This window comes from Onychomys torridus, chromosome 22 (assembly GCF_903995425.1).
Source record: "Onychomys torridus chromosome 22, mOncTor1.1, whole genome shotgun sequence".
In the NCBI taxonomy this organism is placed as follows: Eukaryota; Metazoa; Chordata; class Mammalia; order Rodentia; family Cricetidae; genus Onychomys; species Onychomys torridus.
The window spans coordinates 24,477,187-24,497,305 of NC_050464.1; the positions used below are offsets into that span (position 1 = coordinate 24,477,187).

The window sequence follows — 20,119 nt, forward strand, 5'->3', positions numbered from 1 at the left end:
GGCCTTTCTGAGAACCACTTGAGCGCCCACAGCCGTGGGTACGAAGTTTCTGGAAATGGCAATCAGAGGTATGTTGTAGCTCTCAGGACATTGGAGCCTTCTAGAATGAAGCTGTGCTGGCCTGTCAGGCCCCAGAATTCTAATGCTGTCTCCCTTCTCAGGGCCTGACAGCTGGGGTGTCTCCCTCTGACGTCAGACCCAGATGGTGGCTCTGGAGCTTTGAGAACTCAGGGAAACAAAATGCTTTTCATTTACAGTGCATCAATAAGACCAGATCTGAGAGACATCGCAGAGAAACCCAGAACAGTCTAGTGAGACAGAAACTTTATTGAGTCGCGCCAGAGGCACACACATCACCAATGAGTGGAACTCATCACATCGTAGCCCCACTTCAAGCTGCTCTCATGACACACAGAACTCCAAGCCTCCTCTTTGCAAAAGAGCCAGACAAATGTGGTCCCACCTCATGTGGTACCTGCACTGCCCCCCCAGCCATAGCCCTCCAGACCCTAGGGACAGAGACAGCTCTTACTCCCAAAGGTTCATGCAGACACTGGCCCCCCATAACTCTCTTTTTCTTTTCTTCTTTTTGTTAAGACAAGGTCTCACTATGTAGCCTAGGCTGACCGTGAACTCGGGCTTACCCCCGCTTCACCTCCCAAGTGCTGAGATCACAGGCATGTGCCACCACACCTGACACACTTTCAGGGGTAGAACTGTATCCCTGAGTGGCCTCCAGTAGTTTAAAAACAAAGAAAACACAGGCTTTCAAAAACTCAAAACTACCCTGTTAAGTAAAGTGATGGTCACTAATTTTACTAGATAAGAAAATCGCAAAAACAGAACATATAGCAACATTTGCTACTTTACCATCAGCCTTAAAACACTTCCACTGAGAAAAATGTAAAGCTTTTCAACAATTCTTTTCAATCCTTATGGCCTAACTCTTAAAAGAAATACCAAAATGCACCCCAGCCTTTATCTTTCAAACCTGGGGTGTCAGAGACCCACACAGCACCTGCCTACGATGCTGCGGGCATTCTTGCCTTATGCCTTTTCCTCCTTTAAACTCAAACATGCAAAAAAACAAAGTTAGCAGTGTACAGTAGGATGTGCTCCCAGGAGCACCTCTGAGAACCTGCCGACACGGCTGCTTTAGGAAAGTCTATCTGTGGTACCAAGGGCCCTGCCACCGCTCTGCCAAGCAAACTGACAACACACTGAGAAACCAAACGTCAAACCTTAGCTAAATCTCTAGCTGCTACGTACCAACACTAAAAACCAAACTGTGGCTCCTTGACCCCCTCCCCCCAACATCCCAATAGAAGGACAATCATGTGAAAAGTAGAAATGGAAGGATTGGCAGAGTTCGGGAAGAAAGAAAGCCAGCACGCAGGCCCTTGCTGTTGGTTAGAGGTAGTAGAGGCGATTGGACAGGGAGAGGTTTGGTTCTCTGTGGATACTCTGGCCCACAAGGAAGGCTAGCTTATGTGCATACTGGCAGGGTGCAGGAACTCGGATAACTCCCTGTGGGGGAAAAGAGGGCCAGTCATTGGGTGGAGCTGGCTGAGACTCCCAGGCTCCCTACCACAGCAGGCTCAGCAGGTCAGGTGGTCCTGATGGGGCCCCGAACAGTGGCACACTCACAGGCCAATTGTAGTACACATGGCAGAGCTTGTAGGTCAGCCGCTGGATGTGGTCAGGCTTCAGGCCGCTGCTGTCATAGATGACATTGTAGTGTGTTGGGGACACACTGCCACTCCTCACTGCCTGGCTCACGATGAAAAAGTCATACCTGGAAAGGCAGGAAGAGCCAGGCAAGGCAAAGAGACACACTTTTTTTTTTTTTTCTGAGGAGAAGCCTTGTGTTCTAAACAAGCTCATTTTGCTCCAGCCCCGGGATTGTCTGTGATGTCCAGAGCAGGCTCTTCACGAGCTACTGTGGCAGCGTGCCTGGGAGACCGTGAAGGTAAGACTCTCTCCATACTTGTCACCATGCCAATGCCACAGAGCGAGCGTGCTGGCCAAGCCCCTGGGCCTCAGGTCCCCTGCATGCAGGATGGAGGGAGGAGACTCGCACACCCGGGCACACAGCAGTGGCACAGAGTAGGGTAAAACCAGTTACCTCCCTGCTGCCACCATCTTCATAACAGCAATGCAACAAATTTAATCACTAAGGACTCAGAACAAATGTGCAAGAGCCAGAGGTAGAGCAACTACACACGGCTAGTAGAGAACTCTAGCTAATAAACAGCACACTAGGAAATAACTGGACATCCATCGGAGTTCCCCGGCACCCACCAATGAATGCCGTCAGAGGCTCCTGTGATTGGACCCTATCAGCCAAAGGAAACTAACCCTGCAATCCTGATGTTACCTAACTAGACAACCCAGAAATCAGAAGTGCTCTACACTGGAGCCTGAGAGAGAACAAGTCAGAGATGTTCAGTGATGTGCCCCAGGATCAGATGAGCTCTGACCAAGAGAGGGAGATCTATGTGGGTAACATCTAGACCGCCACCTTCAAAGGTCCCTGCTGTTGGCTCCCAGGGTCTCAGTGGCTCTCACAGCTCCAGAGTTTGAATGGCATCTGGTGAGAACACACGCCTTCTACCCTTCAGCTCATGTGGTGCTGTCCCTGAGCTTACGGGCTACCAACCCTCTTCTTGTCTAGTGCCCTGAACTCTCACGGATAGCACCAGGTTCTGTGAAGGGTGAGAGAGGCCTCAGATGAAGGCCAGCCCTTCCTGGGTATCGGCCTCATCTGTTTGCCCCTCTTTGATCCTTAAGTGACAGAACTCTCCGCCAGAACTAATTCCAACTTCTGAGCAAAAACAAAATAAAACTAAAGAATTGTGTATTTCAAAATAAACTTCCTAGTTAATCACATAGCTGAAAGACAGCACCCAAACATTTTGTAGCCATTTCTGTCTCTGAGACGCCAGGGCCCACAAACACTTCAGAGTTTGGAGCATGTGCCTAACCCTGGTCAGTTAAACACTCAATTTACATGTTCAGGTCCATGATTCTCTGCTGTTAGCAGCAGCTCACCCACTTGAGTCCAGGAATGTGGGGGCATTATGGAGGTTCCCAGCCCTCACTTGCAATTCTGGAAGGCCTCTCTAGTGCTACACTCCAGCCTTCAGACTAGGTGGTGAACTGCTGCCCCCAGGGACAAAGCTTACTTCCTCCTCAGACGCCCAACTCAACCCCAGAAGACAGCTGGTGAGGAGGTCACCAGAGATGTACATCTGTCTACCTATACAGTTGAACCTGTGTGCTGTGACCACCTAGCTCCCTCTTGCTTTCTTACTTTGGAGTCAGCTACAAACTACAGATAGATCTGCTGACACATAGACCCTCTCATCACCTTGACCCCTGGAGGACTACGCAAAGCATCACAGATCTAAAGCTCTGGTAGAAACAATCTAGGAATGGGTTATATATGTCAAAGTATAGCTGCTGCCTGCTGAAACCGTTCCCAGAGTTACAAATGCCACACAAAAGACACTTCCCTACTATCAGGGGGCCAGCCAAGGGTGGTGCCTCCCAGGGTCTCAACACTGAGAATCCTGGCCCCAGGGAGCGTATCAGAGCAGCTTAGCTGAAGAATTGGAAGTTCTAAAGAACACAGTGTTAGGAACTGGAGAAAAAAAAAAAAAAAGCTAATATGTATAGTCATGAGGACCCAGAACTCACCACTCTGGCCTAGTGACCTCCACATCGATGACTGTCCCCGGAAGAGGGTTCTGGAGTCTTCCCCCAGACTGAGCAAAAAACCTGGCATTGACCCGCTTCTTTACCACAATCACAGTCAGTCTTGGGCTGAGGACAAAGAAGAACATGGCCACGCTGAGCTGGTGGCCTGTCTAGTTAAGAAGTCACATGCTCATGCATCCCTCAGGGAAGAGCCCCAAATCCCTTGACACATCATCTCACTACACGCTGGAGGAGGGTCAGCACCTTCCTCCAGGACAGACCAAAGGCCAGGAGTGACCTAAAGGTAGACAACCATGTGTCCCCTGTGGGCCCCATGACAGGCTCAAGTGTGGGCACAGACCAAATCTATTACATCGGTCACATCGGAACATTGCTTTTGGCAGGCAGGCTTCCAAAGCACTTGGTGTCAGTACTACAAGGGACATTTTCTACTCTGAAATCCATCTAAAGGGCTGGTTCAAAGGCATATACACATCCCCAAGCCCCCTCTGCATTGCTCACACTAAAGGGATGCACAGCCAGGACATGTGGCCTGTAGACAGTTCTTCACCCTAGGGGCAGTGAGTAGTCTTCCAGGAGACTCACCACCTCACCCTCCAACCTCTTGAGATGCTCCTCTTAAATCCCTTGGGAAAGTTCTTTGTGCATACACAATCCACATGGAAGCCAGTGAATCAGACCTCAAAATGAGGCTGCATCTAACATGATTGGCAGTCCTGATCCAGATAATACTAGTTTCTCCCAAGCTCAGACCATGGCTCACCCCCGTTCTCAGGCAGAGTGGGGTCCTAAGAACACACTACTCAGTAAACTGCTCATTCTTCAGTGATCAGCAGCTCCTGAGACCTTGGGCGTGAGGCCCCTGTGGTAGCCATGAGCAGGCAAAGACTTCACTGGGAGAAACAGAGCTCTGCTAGAAATGTCACCAGCTGCCTGGGAAGCTTTGCTGTTTGCAAGGTCCACCAGCTGCTTGCAGCTCTGGGTAGAACACAGAACATAGCTGGGTCCTGGGTCCATGTGCTGTGAGCCGCAAGGCTCTGTTTTCAAAGGTCTCTGCTTGCCTAGACTGGGCTCAGATCAGGAGGCTTGGGGTGGTGTGTTGGCAGCAGCTGCTGAGGACCACAGGAAAGGCCCTTCCCTGAGTAAACTACAGGAGATGAGCAGAGAGCAGGGCTATATATAACTTAACCAGACCCAGTTTCACAGAACAGGAAGGCTGCCCTGGCTGTCTGCTCATCCCTGCTTTCCCTCACCCATCACTACATTCAGCCCAATTCCTATGAAGCCTCTGCATCCTTCTCCTTGCCACAAGTGACACTTATTTCAGGATGGACAGCCATGTTAGACCCATGTACTTACTTGTAACCTCTCCCGACTGACTTGAGACAGTCCAGAAACTGCGGGACCTCATAGTTGACCAGGGTCTTCAGCTGTCCATCCCCTACGCCGTCTCGGTACACAATGACACGGCTGGGCATATATTCATTGCAGCTGCTCCAAGCCCTCAGAGCAGCTGCAAAAGGTGGGGGAGGTTTTGAGTTCCCAGACACAAGATCCATTTCTCCCGGTTCTCAGCCACCTTCAGGGGTGGCCCGAGGGCCCCATTCAGATCACAAGGGCACACAGACACACCTTGCAAGCACACCTTGAGCCCATCCACCAGTTCCTGTCCACGGTCCTGAAAGACGCAGCGGGAGAACCAGCTGTTCAGAAAAAAGCAGGGTGGTGAGGACTTGGGTCCGCCAGGCTCTGCTGGGGATGTCTTTCTGTATGCTGTGAATGTGTTGCTCTGATTGATAAATAAAACACTGATTGGCCAGTAGCCAGGCAGGAAGTATAGTACAGGCAGGATAAGCAGAGAGGAGAAGTCTGGGAAGTGGAAGGCTGAGTTAGGAGATGTTGCCAGCCACCACCACCGCTGCTATGAGAAGATAGATGTAAAGTACCGGTAAGCCACAAGCCATGTGGCAACTTATAGATTAATAGAAATGGGTTAATATATAAGAACTAGATAGCAAGAAGCCTGCCATGGCCATACAGTTTATAAGTAATATAAATAAGTCTCTATGTGTTTACTTGGTCTGAGTGGCGACTAGCCTGAGCGGGACTGGAGAAAACTCCAGCTACAAGGTTCAGCTGTTCCAGGCTTCCTGTGAAGGTTCCTGCCACCTTCCCCACATTCCCACATCCCCAGGAGTCCTCGGCTAAGAAGAACAAGAGACTGTTCTCAAGTCACCCATGACAGTTGCCTAATTTCTACATCAGCAGTGTGATTTCTTCAGCAGGGGACAACCAGAGGGGTCACCAGGGAGCTCCTGTCCGCCAGAGCAAGTGCTCTCCGCTCTGTTCCTGACAGATCATGTCTTCCATGCTCCTCCTTTGCTCCCCAAGACCAAGGCCACAGCCATTGACACCTACAAATAGCAATTGGCCAGATCCAGGCTCTGCTGCTGAGGGCTAGTCCCTCATTCCATAAACACTGAAAACTAACACTGAACAGCAGAGAACTGAGTGAACCGAGCTGTTATACTCAAAGCGTGAGTCACAGTTCATGGGCCAGAACAGCTATCAAACCAAGGCACTTTCCGAGTCGGCCATTTAACGAGCCATAAGGAACACAGTAGAGAACAGAACGGTGATGCTATGCGTGTGGCAGGACAGGGACACGAGGGCCAGTCCCAGGCTTCGTTGTATCACTGCTGCTCCCTGGCTCACCGGGTCATCCCTTCATTGATGCTGGCAACAAATCCCGCGATGGACCTCCGCCCAGCTGTGGTGTCATGGTAACAGTCGATGCCCACGATCATCGCCAGCTTCAGCTTTAGTGAAAACAGTGTCATTTAGCTGTGGCAGGGTTTTGGCAGCCACGAGAAAGGCTCCTTTCCCTAAATGCCCACATAACCACCCTGTCGCCCATGAAAGCAGACTCACGGGCATGTCCACCCGCCAGAGTTCACCACCCATCTTGCAGTTCATCTGCAAGGCGATCTTGGTGGCAATGGCCATGACGGTTTGCTGCTTGCCCAGGGTCCGTGCCACCACACACTGACTTGGGGTAGGGCAGTCTGTGCACAGGTACTTTTTGATGGCGTCGTATTTGTCCTTGCGATTACTTGACAACAGACAGACAACCTGAAAACAAGCCAAGCACCTCATTACAGAGAACCAGGGTGTGGAAGGCCCAGAGCAAGGGGACAGACCTGAGCCCCGTGGGGCAAAGGATACTTGTCACTCATGTCACCAGTCAGTGGGGCACGAGTAATGTTTCAATGTGGCTTGTTCTAGTATCAGTGGCAGGCGCTTACACAAGAGGCGCTGCACATAACAAACCTGGGCAGTAAAACAAAGCCACTGCAGCCCAAGACCCGAGCATGGCACACGACCAGCATAAGTGGGCCGGGCTAACACAGGGAATGCGAGCGGAGCTTTGCCTCATAGGTGGACAGACATGCAGCCCTCTGAGCCTTCACTCACAGCTCCCTGAGAACCACAGCTTTTAAACCCTAAAAGCTCTAGCTTGGGAATCTGGTCTGAATGTGAACTGTCCCACGAAGGTGGTGACAATTCTGAGGACAAGATGGAGTCCCTGATCAGAGTGTTCCCCCTGCCCAAACTATGAGGGTCCACATTCAAGTTCCTAAAACCAAATCTAGCTTGTGACTCACAATTCCAGCCCCCAATGTGCACCCAGACTCTTGTTTTTCAGTTCTCTCTGGTCCCCAACAAATTAGGCTCCACCTGCTGTCTCCGTTACTCTAGATAGCATGGCAGCTCGCTATCTGCCTGTGGCCTTGGAGAAGGAAATAAGGCAGAGAAGAATAGTGAATGGAGCATGGAAGGCTACTGTTCAGGTCTCCAGCCACATGGGCAATTTGCTCCTGCTCCTTCCTTGTGGTTATGTGGCCTCCTGAGCTAGAGGGAACACACTGAGGATATGGGGCATTCCTGTACTCATCACTGCTTCTGCATGAGCCAGACATAAGCTTCTAACCGGATTTAAAGGCTGCTTGCTTTGGCTTTTTGAAGGTTTGGACTCTGATGCATCAGTGTTCAGAGGTAGGCTCTGGGCACATGACTGGACATCAGGGCTCTGCCCTTGTTGGTAGTTACTCTGCCTACTGAGCCATGCCTTGGTGATGACAGTGGGAGATGGTGGAAGAGCTGAGGCTGGGTGGAAGTAGGTGGGGTTATCACTGAAGGATGCCTCTGGTCCCCTTTCTCTCTGCTCTTGGACCACTGTGGTACAAGCAGCCTTGAGTCTCCACATCCTGCTGGGATGCTCTGCTTCACCACAGTCCAGAGACCACGGGAGCCAAGGGATCTTGGACAGAAACTCTGAGCCATGAGCTACAATCCATCTTTCCTCACCAGGATGAGCCTCTGGTCAAAGTCTGACTAGTATGACTCTGCAGACTCCTATCAGCAGCCAGCTGGAAGCCAGCATGGAAGCCAGTACATCCTCACTTAGGAACTTCTCTTTACCACATCACAAAGAGCTGTGTTGCTTTTACTGGAGGTCCATTCTCCTGTGAAATTCACAGGTCCCCACTGACACAAAGACAATGGAGGTCTGTAGAGCTCCACACCACTTGTTCCAGGTCATCATCATCATCATCATCATCACAACTTTAAGTCTAAAATAGTCACTGGACCCACAGAATCTGCTCTTGGGGGCTTTGTTTCATTCTTGGAGGCCAATGACTTCACAAGGGATCGCTCTCAACTCCCAGGCTAATGGGGTCTGCGATGGTAGCCTCAGGGTTTGAGGAGGCAGAGATCAGCAAAATACATCAAAATGGGGGGCATGTTCATGGGAAATCTGAAGAGATACCAACTAACTGGCTAATTTCTGAGTCCAAGTATGCAGGGCCCCCTCCCCTTCCTCATATGCCTGAGGATCTGAGAACTGGAGAGAGTGGGTGGAATGGATTTCCCAGTGTGGTTCCCTTGCAGACAGTCTCCCATCTTTAGCCTGCTGTGGCTTCGTGGGCAGAGGGCAGTAACAAGTTACACCAGGCTGGTTGCTGCCCTGAGCCCTGACCCCACACTGCTGCAGTGCTCACTGGTCCTCTCCTACTCTGTTTGTAAAGGCCTAGTCGATCAGCAGCAGGATGAATAGCAGCATGATCACAGCCCAAGGTGGATCAGCCATCGAGCAGAGTCAGAAGCCTTTGCAGGACACACACAAACTTAGACGTGTGCCTGGTGTGAAGAGGGGCACCAGGTGATGGGATTCTGGGCCCCAGCACATGATGCCACAGACAGCATGGCCAGATTAAGTGGCCCAGGTGGCTGTCTGCACTTCCAAGAGCCAGCTTAAAACTGTGGCAAAGTAAGGAGTATGAGAATAGGGTGATGCTCTCCTCAGTGGTTTACCCCAAGCACCTCAGCCTCCACGTTCTCGGAAGACATGCTTCACACTGTCATTGTGAGGACTCCCATAAGCACACAAGTCACCAGTTTACCTTAACCTCGCCATTCCTCTCTTGGGTGCCAAGTCTCAGTGACAGAAAGATGGCGCTCGCCAGTGTCAAGGCATCCCAGCTCAGGAGAGATGCCCATAACAGCATCTGTGCTCAGCAGCCTGTGCATACTGACCTCACCCTGGGGTCTGCAGTCTGGCTGCTGACCTGGCCCTGTGATCTCCATAGCTTCTAGAACTAGAGTCTCAAGGCAGAATGTGGCCTTCCTCTCCCTGGCTTCTCCTCACCTTGTGCAGGGCACACCCCCCCACAGGCACCAGCTCAGCAGCCTTACTGAGGTCAAAACACCCAAAAAGAAACACCCAAAAAGGAGGCTTCCAAACCTTAGTCCTAGGGTTTGAGGATTTAGCTCAGTGGTAGAGCGCTTGCCTAGCAAGTGCAAGGTCCTGGGTTCGATCCTCAGCTACACATACACACACACACACACACACACACACACACACACACACACACAAAAAAAAAAAAAAAAAAAAAAACAAACAAACAAAAAAAAAAACCAAAAAAAAAAAAAAAAAAACCAACCAAACAAACAAAAACCTTAGTCCTCTGTCCTCTGAGACACTCCCAGGCCCCAGCACGGCCTGCACCCAGCAGCTACTCACTATCTGAGTGTCTGACGTCACCTTCTGCTGCAAGGCTCTCAGGTAAGCTTCTGTTCTGTCATCCACCTCGATCCTAGCATCGACAATAGAGATGGGCGGTACGCAACCCTCAGACCTTAACCTGCACCCTGCACCCCTGCATCTTTGCACCCCTGCACCAATCTCAAATAGTACAAAGCACAGATACCACTCAGTGAAGGGCATGGCTAGCAAGCGGCACCACCATCCTGGTTTAGGAGCCTGTCCCTAGAGCATCCCAGCCTGCTCTTTTCTCCCATCCAGTCCCTCTGTGTTACATGGAGCCATGGAAGCTCTTAAAGCTGGCATGAGCCCACTGGGGCATCACTTTGGAGCATGCACACCCTTCTGACAAGTGCCAATCACTCTGCAGACCAGAGAGTAGACGGCCCCAGAAACTCACATGATAGCCTTTTTCATCTGGATGCCCATGGCCGGAGTCACTTTGAACAGGTTCTGTATCAGTGAGTTGGCTGCTTCGTAATTCCTGCGGGTATAGATCAGCAGCCAGTTATCCAGCGGCTTCACGCTGATCAGCGGGGCGCCTCTTGTTTCTTTGGACCAGTCTGCATACTGTGGGTTGTAATCAAACTAGAATAAAGGGCAGAGATGCTACTGTCAGCTGTGATGAAGCCACTGGTCTTGTACAATCCCATTATGCTTCTGGAATCATAGACTACCACACTTAAGTTTGAATCACAATGACAGATCAAAAGTCCCCAGTGGAGAGAAGAGACACCAGATGCCTCTGGAGGATTCTTCCTATACCATACCCTTCTGAGTGCCCAGGACAAACTCTCCATCCTTCCTCCTAAAGACTTATTGAAACTCAAGTACCTTTTCCTCATGATAAAAGTGTAAAAAATAAGGCTTGGGCTGTGGTGGTGGCTCATGTTTTTAATCCCGACACTCAGGAGGGAGAAGCAGGTAGCTCTCCATGTGGTAGAGGCCAGCCTGGTCTACACAGTGAAATCCTGGCTGGGGCAGTGAAGAGAGCTAATAAGCCCCTTGACAGTGGTGTCCTGTGCAGATAGCAAGTTCAGGGAAGAGCCACATGTGGTCACCACCACAGCAAATCCCCAGAGCTTCTAAGGTCCCTGTGAGTCTTCTGTCCCTTTACCAGGCTGGACTGTATCTTTCAGTCCTGCCTAGGGCAGGAAGGTGTGGCTTGCTAGAAATACTTGAAAAGAGTAGGTATTTTCAGCATTTGATTTCTTAAACTAATTTTGAGAAATCCTGTTTTTCCTTTTCCTGAAGATGAAACATGAGAGCACTCTAATATTTAGCATGACTCCTGAGAGACTCATGGCCCAGACAGAGCCAATCTAGTGGGGCTTCTCAGCAGGACTTTCTACACCCTAAGTTACGTTGCTTACCTCAGTTTCTCTCTCTTTCTTGAGACAGGGTTTCTTTGTGGAGCCCTGGCTATTCTAGAATAGCTCTGTAGACCAGGCTAGCCTTGAACTCACAGAGATCCTCCTGCCTCTGCCTCCTGAGTGCTGGGAGTAAAGGTGTGCACCACCACCGCCCAGCTCCTTCAGTCTCTGGTAAGCAGACCTTTACTTGCTCCAAGGGCTGGGCTTCAGGTCCTACATGTGCTAGAGTCACAGACTGCCTCTTCCTGTCAGGTGGTTCTGCTGCTTTTCCAGAGTTGGCAGAGAGCAGGTTCAGGGGATGGGGAGGAGCAGCCTCGTGCAAGGTGGGCTGTCTCCTGTCCCATTGAGAGTCAGCCCAGACACCACCCCCCAGCCTTACCGTTTTCCCACCCTGGTGGATCTTCTCAGATTGTAAGATTCTTCCTGAGAAGGACAGCAAGTTTGAGTCGAAGCTCAGGCCCCAGTCACGAAGCTCCCTCTGCACATTGTCATCCCTGTGAGTTTAACACACATACCCAGCACTGCTGAGGAGGCAGCAGCCAGGCTGGCGACTACATTCAGGTGGACAGAGTGCCACCGTGGCTTGTGGTACACTTCAAGGCCACCCTGGGCCTAGAACACACAGATAAGCTTTTCTCCACCTCTTGAAGTGTCCCAGTGCTCAGAACACAGCCCCAATGAGTGACCCAGAGTCTATACAAACAGGGAAATATGTGTCTGAGAACTGCTTGCTCTTCCCCTTCCCACGGCTTTTTCCTGAGGACATATCTGTATATAAAGTTTCACTTCTTGGCTCCTTGAGAAGAACTGGTTTCAGGAACTTAGGACAGTCCTTCATAGCCCTAACACAGGAGCCACACCTCCTGCTTCCCAGAGCCCTCCCAGACCCACAGGGAACCCCAAAACAGAAGCTCAGAGTGCTGAGCCGGCCTACTTGTGGATGTATTCGATGAGGCGGCCCACCTCCCGCTGCCGCTGCTCAGGAGTCAGTCGGGTGTGCACCGCCAGGTCCTTCATCACATTGAAATCATTGCGCATTTTATCAGTCAGACCTGCCACCAGAGCAGTGCCGACAGAGCCAGTCAGCAAGGCTGTGTAGCCCCCAGCGGGGTTGGGTAGGGATGAGTGAAGAGAAGGGAGCCTTATGTACCTGTGAGGTAGCAAAGCTCTGGGATGAGCATGGCTGGGCCAGGCAGTGTGCCTCCGGGGCCTCTCCTCCGTTTGGGCTGGCTCACGAGCACTGGCTGCTTCAAGTCTGTGATCTCCTGGTTGTACTGCTGCTCGAGAGGAAAGGAAGGCATGCTACACACCAGTCAGGGCAGGGGTGCACCACTGGGTGCAGTAGATACCTAATTAACAACGGAAGCTTAGTACCAAGCTGGGCTAGACAGTGCCAACCCGTCCTGAGGGGTGCTGTGTATACTCCGGGAGCAGTTTATACTTCCAGGAGAAGGAAGGGTCTGACCTGGCTCTCCTAGGTGGATGAGTTCTACGTAGGCAAGTCCTCAGGACTTAGCTATGGAGACCTGACCATGGCGACACAGAACAGGCTCTTCCTCAGGTTACTGCCAGGGTGCTCTCAACTCCAGGGTGTGAAGGCTCTTTCTTGTCAGCTCTAGGCCCAGAAGCTGCTTATTGTACAATCATTTCTATTCTTAATTTTCATTAAAAAAATTTCCACTGAGCACAAAAAGAATGTCATCACATCAATAAGCTAAGTTGTGCCAGTCTAGTCTTAATGCCCACCTTAGGGCAAGATGTCACCAGCTGGCCATGGCATTAAAGAATATGATCCATGTCTTTTCTTACTTTGTGCCTTAAGGAACAAACCATCAGAGTTAAAAAAGTTAATGTTCCCTCAGACATGGTCCTCATCACTGAACATGTATGACTAGTATGGCAGGAATTTGGGGTATCCCTCTCCCCATCCCTTTAGAGTCCTGGCCTCAGGATCCAGGTTGGTAGGGCTAGAGTCCACAGGTGCTGGGATGATCCTTCACCTCGATCATCTGCCAGGGGCAAGCTCTGCCTTACTGAGACTTCTGAGAACTGGACAAAGAGATCCAGCTGCAAGCAGAGCTGGCCAGTAGGCACCAGGCAAAGCTACAGAGCAAGGGGCCATGGCAAGCTGCTTGTCACCGCTGCCAGTACCTGTCTGTCGCCATGATGCACTCACTGTCAAATGCAACCATTCTCTGTACAGAGCTGCTGGGGCAGGGTGCTTCTGTCAGGTGGGGAATTTCTCAGTGATGCAGGCGAGACTGCACAGGGACTGCATGCTCCTGCACATCACCCACGGACAACCTACCTTTCTGTAGTACTCCAGGAAGCTGACCTCTGAGCCGTCGGCCTTCTTGAAGGTACTCTTTGGATTCTGGTCCCAGTCAATGTCATCCACCCTGTAGGTCTTATTGTTGTACCTGTGGGCATCTGGGACATGAGGCTCCAACTCATATTCCCAGTCCCCTGGAGATGTGGGGGGTGGGGGAGGAAGGGGAGGGGACTGAACAATGGCTGGAAACAAGGGAATGGAAAGGGTGGAGAGCAGGAGGAGCCCGTCCTTTGTACCTGACCACAGGTAAGGCAACACACACCACACATCCGACACATCTGGCTCACTTTTGTTCACCCCTGCCTGACTCCCCAAGCCCCACTGCTCTCTAGGCCTGGGCTCTTGAGATGAAACCGTACTTGGTGAGGACAATGAGGCCTATAAGCTCCTTCGACACTTGCTCCTGGAACTTTTGCTCCTCCGTCTGCTGGTACAGATTGAACATGAAGTCCAGAACAGTCTCACTTCGGAGGACCTTGTGGCTGACGTCTGTACAGAGCATGATGTTGTTCTCATACTGAAGGATGGAAGTAGTGAAGCCAGGCCAGATCACCAACCTGCCAAGGCAAGGTGGATCAGGGGAAGCCTTACGCTCTGTTCCCTGTGTCTGAAGCTGAAAGTGCGGAGCCAGCTCACTTCCTAGTACAAGATTCTAGACAGAGCCCTGTCTTTCCCATGGCTTCAGCAGCGTTTGTTAAGAATACACTGACCTGATTAAACCCGTCCTTACTTTGGGCTATCTAGAATGAGCCACCATGCCTCAGCACCCTCAGCTGCTGGTAGTGAGGACCCATAGCAGCGCACACGGTCTGTGCTGCTGGCTAGGATGGGACTGATTCCTAATGTAAGTAGTCAGGCAGAGCTCTGTACCATGAAAGCCAGGTTACACGCTCCCTTAACCCTTTAGTGCCAACAACAGGCTGTGTCTGGTTCATAGATTGTTGCAGAGTCTGTGCCACAGGAGGGCGGACTTTCTACGACATACAAACCTGTGATTCGGAATATCAATTGGGTCGCTTGGGTTGTAATAATTCCGTCCAATTTGTTGCAAATTCATGATTTTCAGGAGCCTACAATTGAAAGTCGGAACAGTAAGTATGGCAAATCATAGGGACAACCTGGGACCACATATAGTCAGCAGGGCTGGCAGGCTGTCACCACAGCCAGGCCAGTCATTTATACACTGCCTAGGAGTTAACATTCTTAAAATGTCTACAAGTTGGGGAAAATGTTTTAAGACACATTTGAATTGCATCGATTCGATTTTGTCATGATATACCAGGATAAGCCACTCGCATGCTGTCTGTGGCTGTGTCTAGCTGCAAAAGCAGGGGTGACCGGCTGCCTAATGCTCCCCGGGTAGCTTTCCTTTGAAGAAAAATGCACCAGGCAAATGCATTCCCTCAGGCCAAATGTCCCTCACAGTAAGCCAGCCATCTATGAGTGGAGGAAGTCATGAACTCAAGTGCTGTCTCATTTAAATGGTTCTTCATAGGGAGGGTCTTCTGTAGAACGTGTGTGTGTGTGTGTGTGTGTGTGTGTGTGTGTGTGTGTATGTGTGTGTGTATGTGTGTGTGTATGTGTGTGTGTATGTGTGTGTGTGTGTGTGTGTGTTATGAACATGTGTGTATGTGTTATATGTGGGGTTTGTGCAGGTGTGTGTGCCCACGCATGAGTGAGGAGGGCATCAGGTATTCTATGACATCACTCTTCACACCTCACTCACTCCCTTGAGACAGGATCCTCAGTGAACCTGGAGTTAGGCTGGTAGCCAGGAGGACCAGTGACTCTCCTGTCTTGCCCCACCCCAGGCAACCCATGCCTGGCTTCTTGTGGGTGCTGGGGATTTGAACCAAGGTCCTCATGCCTGCATAGCCATCTCCCCAATGCCTAGAGCATGTCTGTATTTGGAAAGTGCACTATGTGCTCCCCCATCTGGTTGCCACTTGCCCCAGCAGCCTCCCACCCACCCTGGGGAAGGAGCAGTCAAGATGCTTTCTAAAAGCTCAAACAGTATTCAAAGGCAACACCTCTGGGGGATGGGGCAGAATCCTGGAGGCAGAGAAATTAATTCCCTGTCAGAAAACCACATTTAAAAATGGCCATGTACTGCTAACAACCCCCATCCCTAGACACAAACCACAGTGCATGCACCTCCTGAATATGATGTTGTAGAACTGCAGGCAGGTGGGTGAGGTAGGCGGCAGCTCATTGGTCAGGGTGATGGTGATCCTCACGTGCTCCCCATTCCGAGTCTGACTGAAAACTTCTGTGACCTAAAGCCAGAGAGGTGAGAACCCAGCTCTCACCTGTGCAGAAAAGCACGCCCAGGCTCCTGGGGCCCCACTAAGACAAGCCCCCCTGAGCACAGACAAGTGAACCGAGACTAAGAAGTTGACTGAGTAGCTGAGAGCCCTCATATAACTCTCCACAGCCCTTCTGTCTGACTCCAATGACAGAGTGAGTCACAAAGGGCCTCTGGGCGCCCTATGTCCCCTACCAGGAGAGCCTTTCTGAGCTTGGGATGGACACCCCCACCCCCCTCTGCCAGTGGAGACATCAGACATACCTTGTGCTGTAGTCTCTTAGGTAAAAACAGTATTGTCCCATCGAAAGCATGACACCTTCCAATGAGGTCTTCGTGCTGGAAGAGCAGTGCTGAGCGCAGCCTGCGGGCCTCCATCAGGGGATTATAGTCGATGTGGTACTGGTACAGGGCCCACTGCGGGCGCGAGGTCAGCCGGAAGTGGTTGGTGCTTAACTTCACGATGATGCCCGAGGAGCCTGAGGGGCCACCACACACAGATGGTTATGCGCTGTGAGAGCGTTCCTTCAGACACAGCAGAGCTGAGGCCAGTGGTCAGCACTTACTTCAAGACAGCTGGCCCTGGGGACCACTGCCCTACTACTTCAGGGGAGATGATGTTCTGACTGCAAAAACAGCTGATCTCTTTAGAAGGGGTTTCTGAAATGTCACCAAAACCTCACAGAAGACAGTGCTAAGACATGTACCAGCCGGGGTGGCCACATCTGTGTGTGTGTGTGTGTGTGTGTGTGTGTGTGTGTGTGTGTGTCAGAGACAGACAGACATAGGGGTAGGGGCTGAAAGGCTACAGCTGCTGAGCAGAGTGCTCTCCTCCCTGAGCCAGAGAAGCATGACAGCCCAGTGCCATGAAAAGTGCCCCCTGAAGAGGTGCTTCTGTGAGCCCACCTGTCTTCGACTCTTTGACGTGGTCAATGTTCTGTCTGGTGTTCACACCAAGGTCATGGAAGTCCCGGCGACGTCCTCCTCTCTCTGCCAACGACAGCTCCTGAAAGCCAGCTGAGATCTGCAGTTCTTGAGGAGAGAGGAGAGCAAGTCACCAATTACAGTGAGTGGGTCGGAGGACAGCCGCGTCCCTACGGTGGCTCAAGGTGAGAGATGCAGCCCACCCTTGTCCATCTTGTGACCTCATCCTTGGCAGAGCCATCTCTACCCTGTTTCTGGTCACTCTTTACACCAGTCCTTCACTCTAACAGGCCTGGTGCCTGGGCTATGATGCCAGGACCCAACCCATGAATTAGTTGATTGGAAATTAAGGTTTTCTTTCATAGTCTAAGTCTCAATGGCCTTTGTGTCCTCTGTAGCCTGGCATGCCATGATTATGGCTGCAGGGAGCCAGGGGGAGGGTCTTAACTCTATAACCTGGGTGAGAACGTGACATGAGTGCAATGATAGGTAGCCTCCTGACTTTATAGTTCTGTTTACCATCAGCCACAGGGGCACGTACGCTTCCGTACTGGGTCACATTGCGCATGAACAGTACTAACCCATCAGTTTTTGCCTACTCTGGAAACAGTCCTAGGAGTCTGAAGTTACCAAGCCATTCCATGTGCGGTGTGTATACAGCCAGGCACCTGAGCGGAACAGCAAGCACAGGCCACAGGCCAACCTTGGCTTTGTGCTCTGGTGGTGGCATTCTAGCTGGAGTTATGGGTGTGGCTCGTATGGCAGCATCCTACTAGGGAACTTCCCAGAAACCAGTCTCCCCTCCTTCAGAGGAAAAAGATGTATGTGGGGAGCAATGTCCCTCAAAGATAAGACTTCCCACGCTCCTAGCAGCCAGGCACACTTTGGCAAAGTGCCTGTGCCCATTCTCTGCCCAGCTCCGCACAAGTGAAGACACATTAAATCAAACCTATAGTAAGGCTGTAAGGAAATCACTACAGATGCCAAGACAACATTCTAAAAATGTCTTTCTAACACAGAGCAGGCAAACTGAGGCCACATCTGAAGTTTAATTGTGTGTTGCTAAGATGGCCCTGGCAAGCTACACTCTCTCATTTCCAGGCTGCATGGGGTGACGCACATGCCACTACTCTGCAGCATGTGCTGGACCCTCACAGAAGCACCCAGCACCCTGCACATGGCAGTCCTTCGCTGCTTGTGCCCCGTGTTGCCCCCCCCCCCCCCCCCCCCCCCACACCGAGTGCTTACCTTGTGACTTGGCTGTGGCTGCAACTACCATCCCTCTCTGTCGTCCTCGGCCAACCAGGTCCCCCTCTGTGGGTGACTGCTGAGGTCTTGGAGGGATGTACCCAGGCTGCTGGCTCTGCTCATGCACAAACAGAACTGAATTCCCTTATGCCACAGGGTGGGCACCACAGAGAACTAATTAGTCCTAAACTGGTTCCCGGCATTCAGAAACTTAGTCATTAAGCATGTGATTGTTAAGAAAGGATCTGAAGTGAGAGCCACCAAAAGGCCGACTCAGCTCCTCACACCACACTGGGTCTCGGCTCCTCCCAGCACCCAGGTTACACCTGCTGGGTTGAGGTACTGGGGATGGACCCCAGAGACTCCAGCATGTTGGGAAAGTGCTCTACCACTGAGCCCTAAGACAAATCTTTTAATTCCCTGCCACAGGTCCCCACGGGCTGGGTGTCAAGATATTGATGATCTGGAAAAGGTGGGTACTCACCGCAGCAGCCCCAACATGCTGCACCGTCTCCTGGCCACGGGCCCTGCCACGGGCCCTGGCTCGGGCTCGGCCCGTCATTTTCTGCCAGAGAGGAAAAAACTTGTGGCTAGCACTCAATGGGCCCATGTGTATTCAATCATTCTGTCACCAGTATTTGAAGGTCTAAAATAAGCCCCAAATTACATATGCTTGAATCTTTTCTACTGAGGACTTGTCTCGTGCATCCCAACACAGCTTTCTTAGCAAAACCAGATATTCACTGGGGACTGTCCACTGTGCTAGATGGCAGGGCTTAAGTATAAATGTACTGTAAGAAAACACTTTGTTTTCAATAAGAGCTAGAGGTAGCTCTGCTCTTGCGGTACATACGGGCTTGGTTACCAGCATGCACATGGTTACCAGCATGGCTCTCAACCACCATTCCCAAGGGATCTGATGGCCTCTTCTGACTTCCACAGGCACCAGGCATGCACATGGTACACATACATGCATGCAGGTAGGCAGGCACCTTACACATACATATACATCATAATGAAACATAATACCTACATAATAATAAAAATAATCTTTTGAAGATTTTGATCATGATAAGACTTAGGGGAGCCGGTGTGTAGAGGATTACAGTGTTGGGATGGGTTCCTTCCCAGGTGAGTCTGTGTCATACAACCAAGTACAACCCACAATGAAGAGGGGCATTTGTAGCATGTTTCCAGGTGGCCTCAGAGAGCCCTTCCTCAGACCTGTGGTACCCTCCAAACACTTGCTCAGTTCCAACCGCAGCTTGAAAGGAACATACCCAAACCCAAGCCACCCCACCTCCTGTCTCTCAGATTCTCGTTCCCACATGTGCATGGCCTGGCCATGGTCTATGAGGAGGAGCCACAGGGCTGTCTCTCTCCAAACTGCTCCCATGTCTCTCTTTCATTCTGTTGTAAGCAGCAGCTCATCACCCACCACAGGGAAGAAGATGAAGGTTGGGGTCATTTGGGCGGGCTCCAGGGCCTGAACCGTGAGCAAGAGCCATATGGGCCAGCCATTTTCAAAGCACGTCATCATCCATGGGTATCTGTCAGAGGCAGCATGCTATAGCTAGCGAAAAGCATCATGCTCAGCACAGGTACCTACAACATGTCTGTGTCAAGTCCTGGGTCATACCTTTTTCTCAATAGAAGGAAGAGTCTAGCAAAAGATAACTCCCTTCCTGCCAACCTGGTGACTTGGGGGCTGCCACGATGCCTCAGCTGAGGTGCTTCCCACTCTGTGAACCAGAAGAAATCTATCTCATCCTTTAAGGGCCAGGCCAACGACTGTCTCTTCTCATCCTTTTCCCCACAGCTGCTCCTGCCTGGCACGTTAAACTCCACCCCGGCTCTCATCAGTTTGTTCCTTTGCACTGGGTCCTGTGCTGGGCATGCTGGCAACCTGATGCGACATATAAAGGATCCCAAAGTACACCAGCCAGGGCCACCTACAGGGGATGTTCTCAGAGCTGCGTCTGACTGGCAATGTCTACTGCATGTTGGTGATGCATGCTCTATGGAGACTTCTGTCTCCTCCTCCACTGCCCCAGACCCTTGTCAGAGTCAGGGCTGTCTGAGCAGCATGCAGAGGTCGTTCCTGTAAGAAC

The 20,119-nt window shown here is 51.2% G+C and overlaps 1 protein-coding gene across 1 annotated transcript; it reads right to left on the minus strand.

The window, feature by feature from the left end:
• Positions 1-1,105: 1,105 nt before the first annotated feature.
• Piwil1 (piwi like RNA-mediated gene silencing 1) lies at positions 1,106-18,570 on the minus strand. Its single transcript, XM_036172463.1, has 20 exons — positions 18,493-18,570; positions 18,009-18,123; positions 16,743-16,868; positions 16,101-16,315; positions 15,686-15,807; positions 14,521-14,601; positions 13,891-14,088; positions 13,508-13,619; positions 12,350-12,476; positions 12,134-12,251; positions 11,579-11,693; positions 10,227-10,414; positions 9,806-9,878; positions 6,652-6,852; positions 6,436-6,539; positions 5,353-5,423; positions 5,080-5,233; positions 3,700-3,825; positions 1,648-1,795; positions 1,106-1,527 (listed from the first exon to the last, which is right to left on the minus strand). Exons 1-20 carry the CDS (start codon positions 18,568-18,570, stop codon positions 1,411-1,413), a joined length of 2,589 nt encoding a protein of 862 aa, XP_036028356.1. The 3' UTR covers positions 1,106-1,410.
• Positions 18,571-20,119: the final 1,549 nt, after the last annotated feature.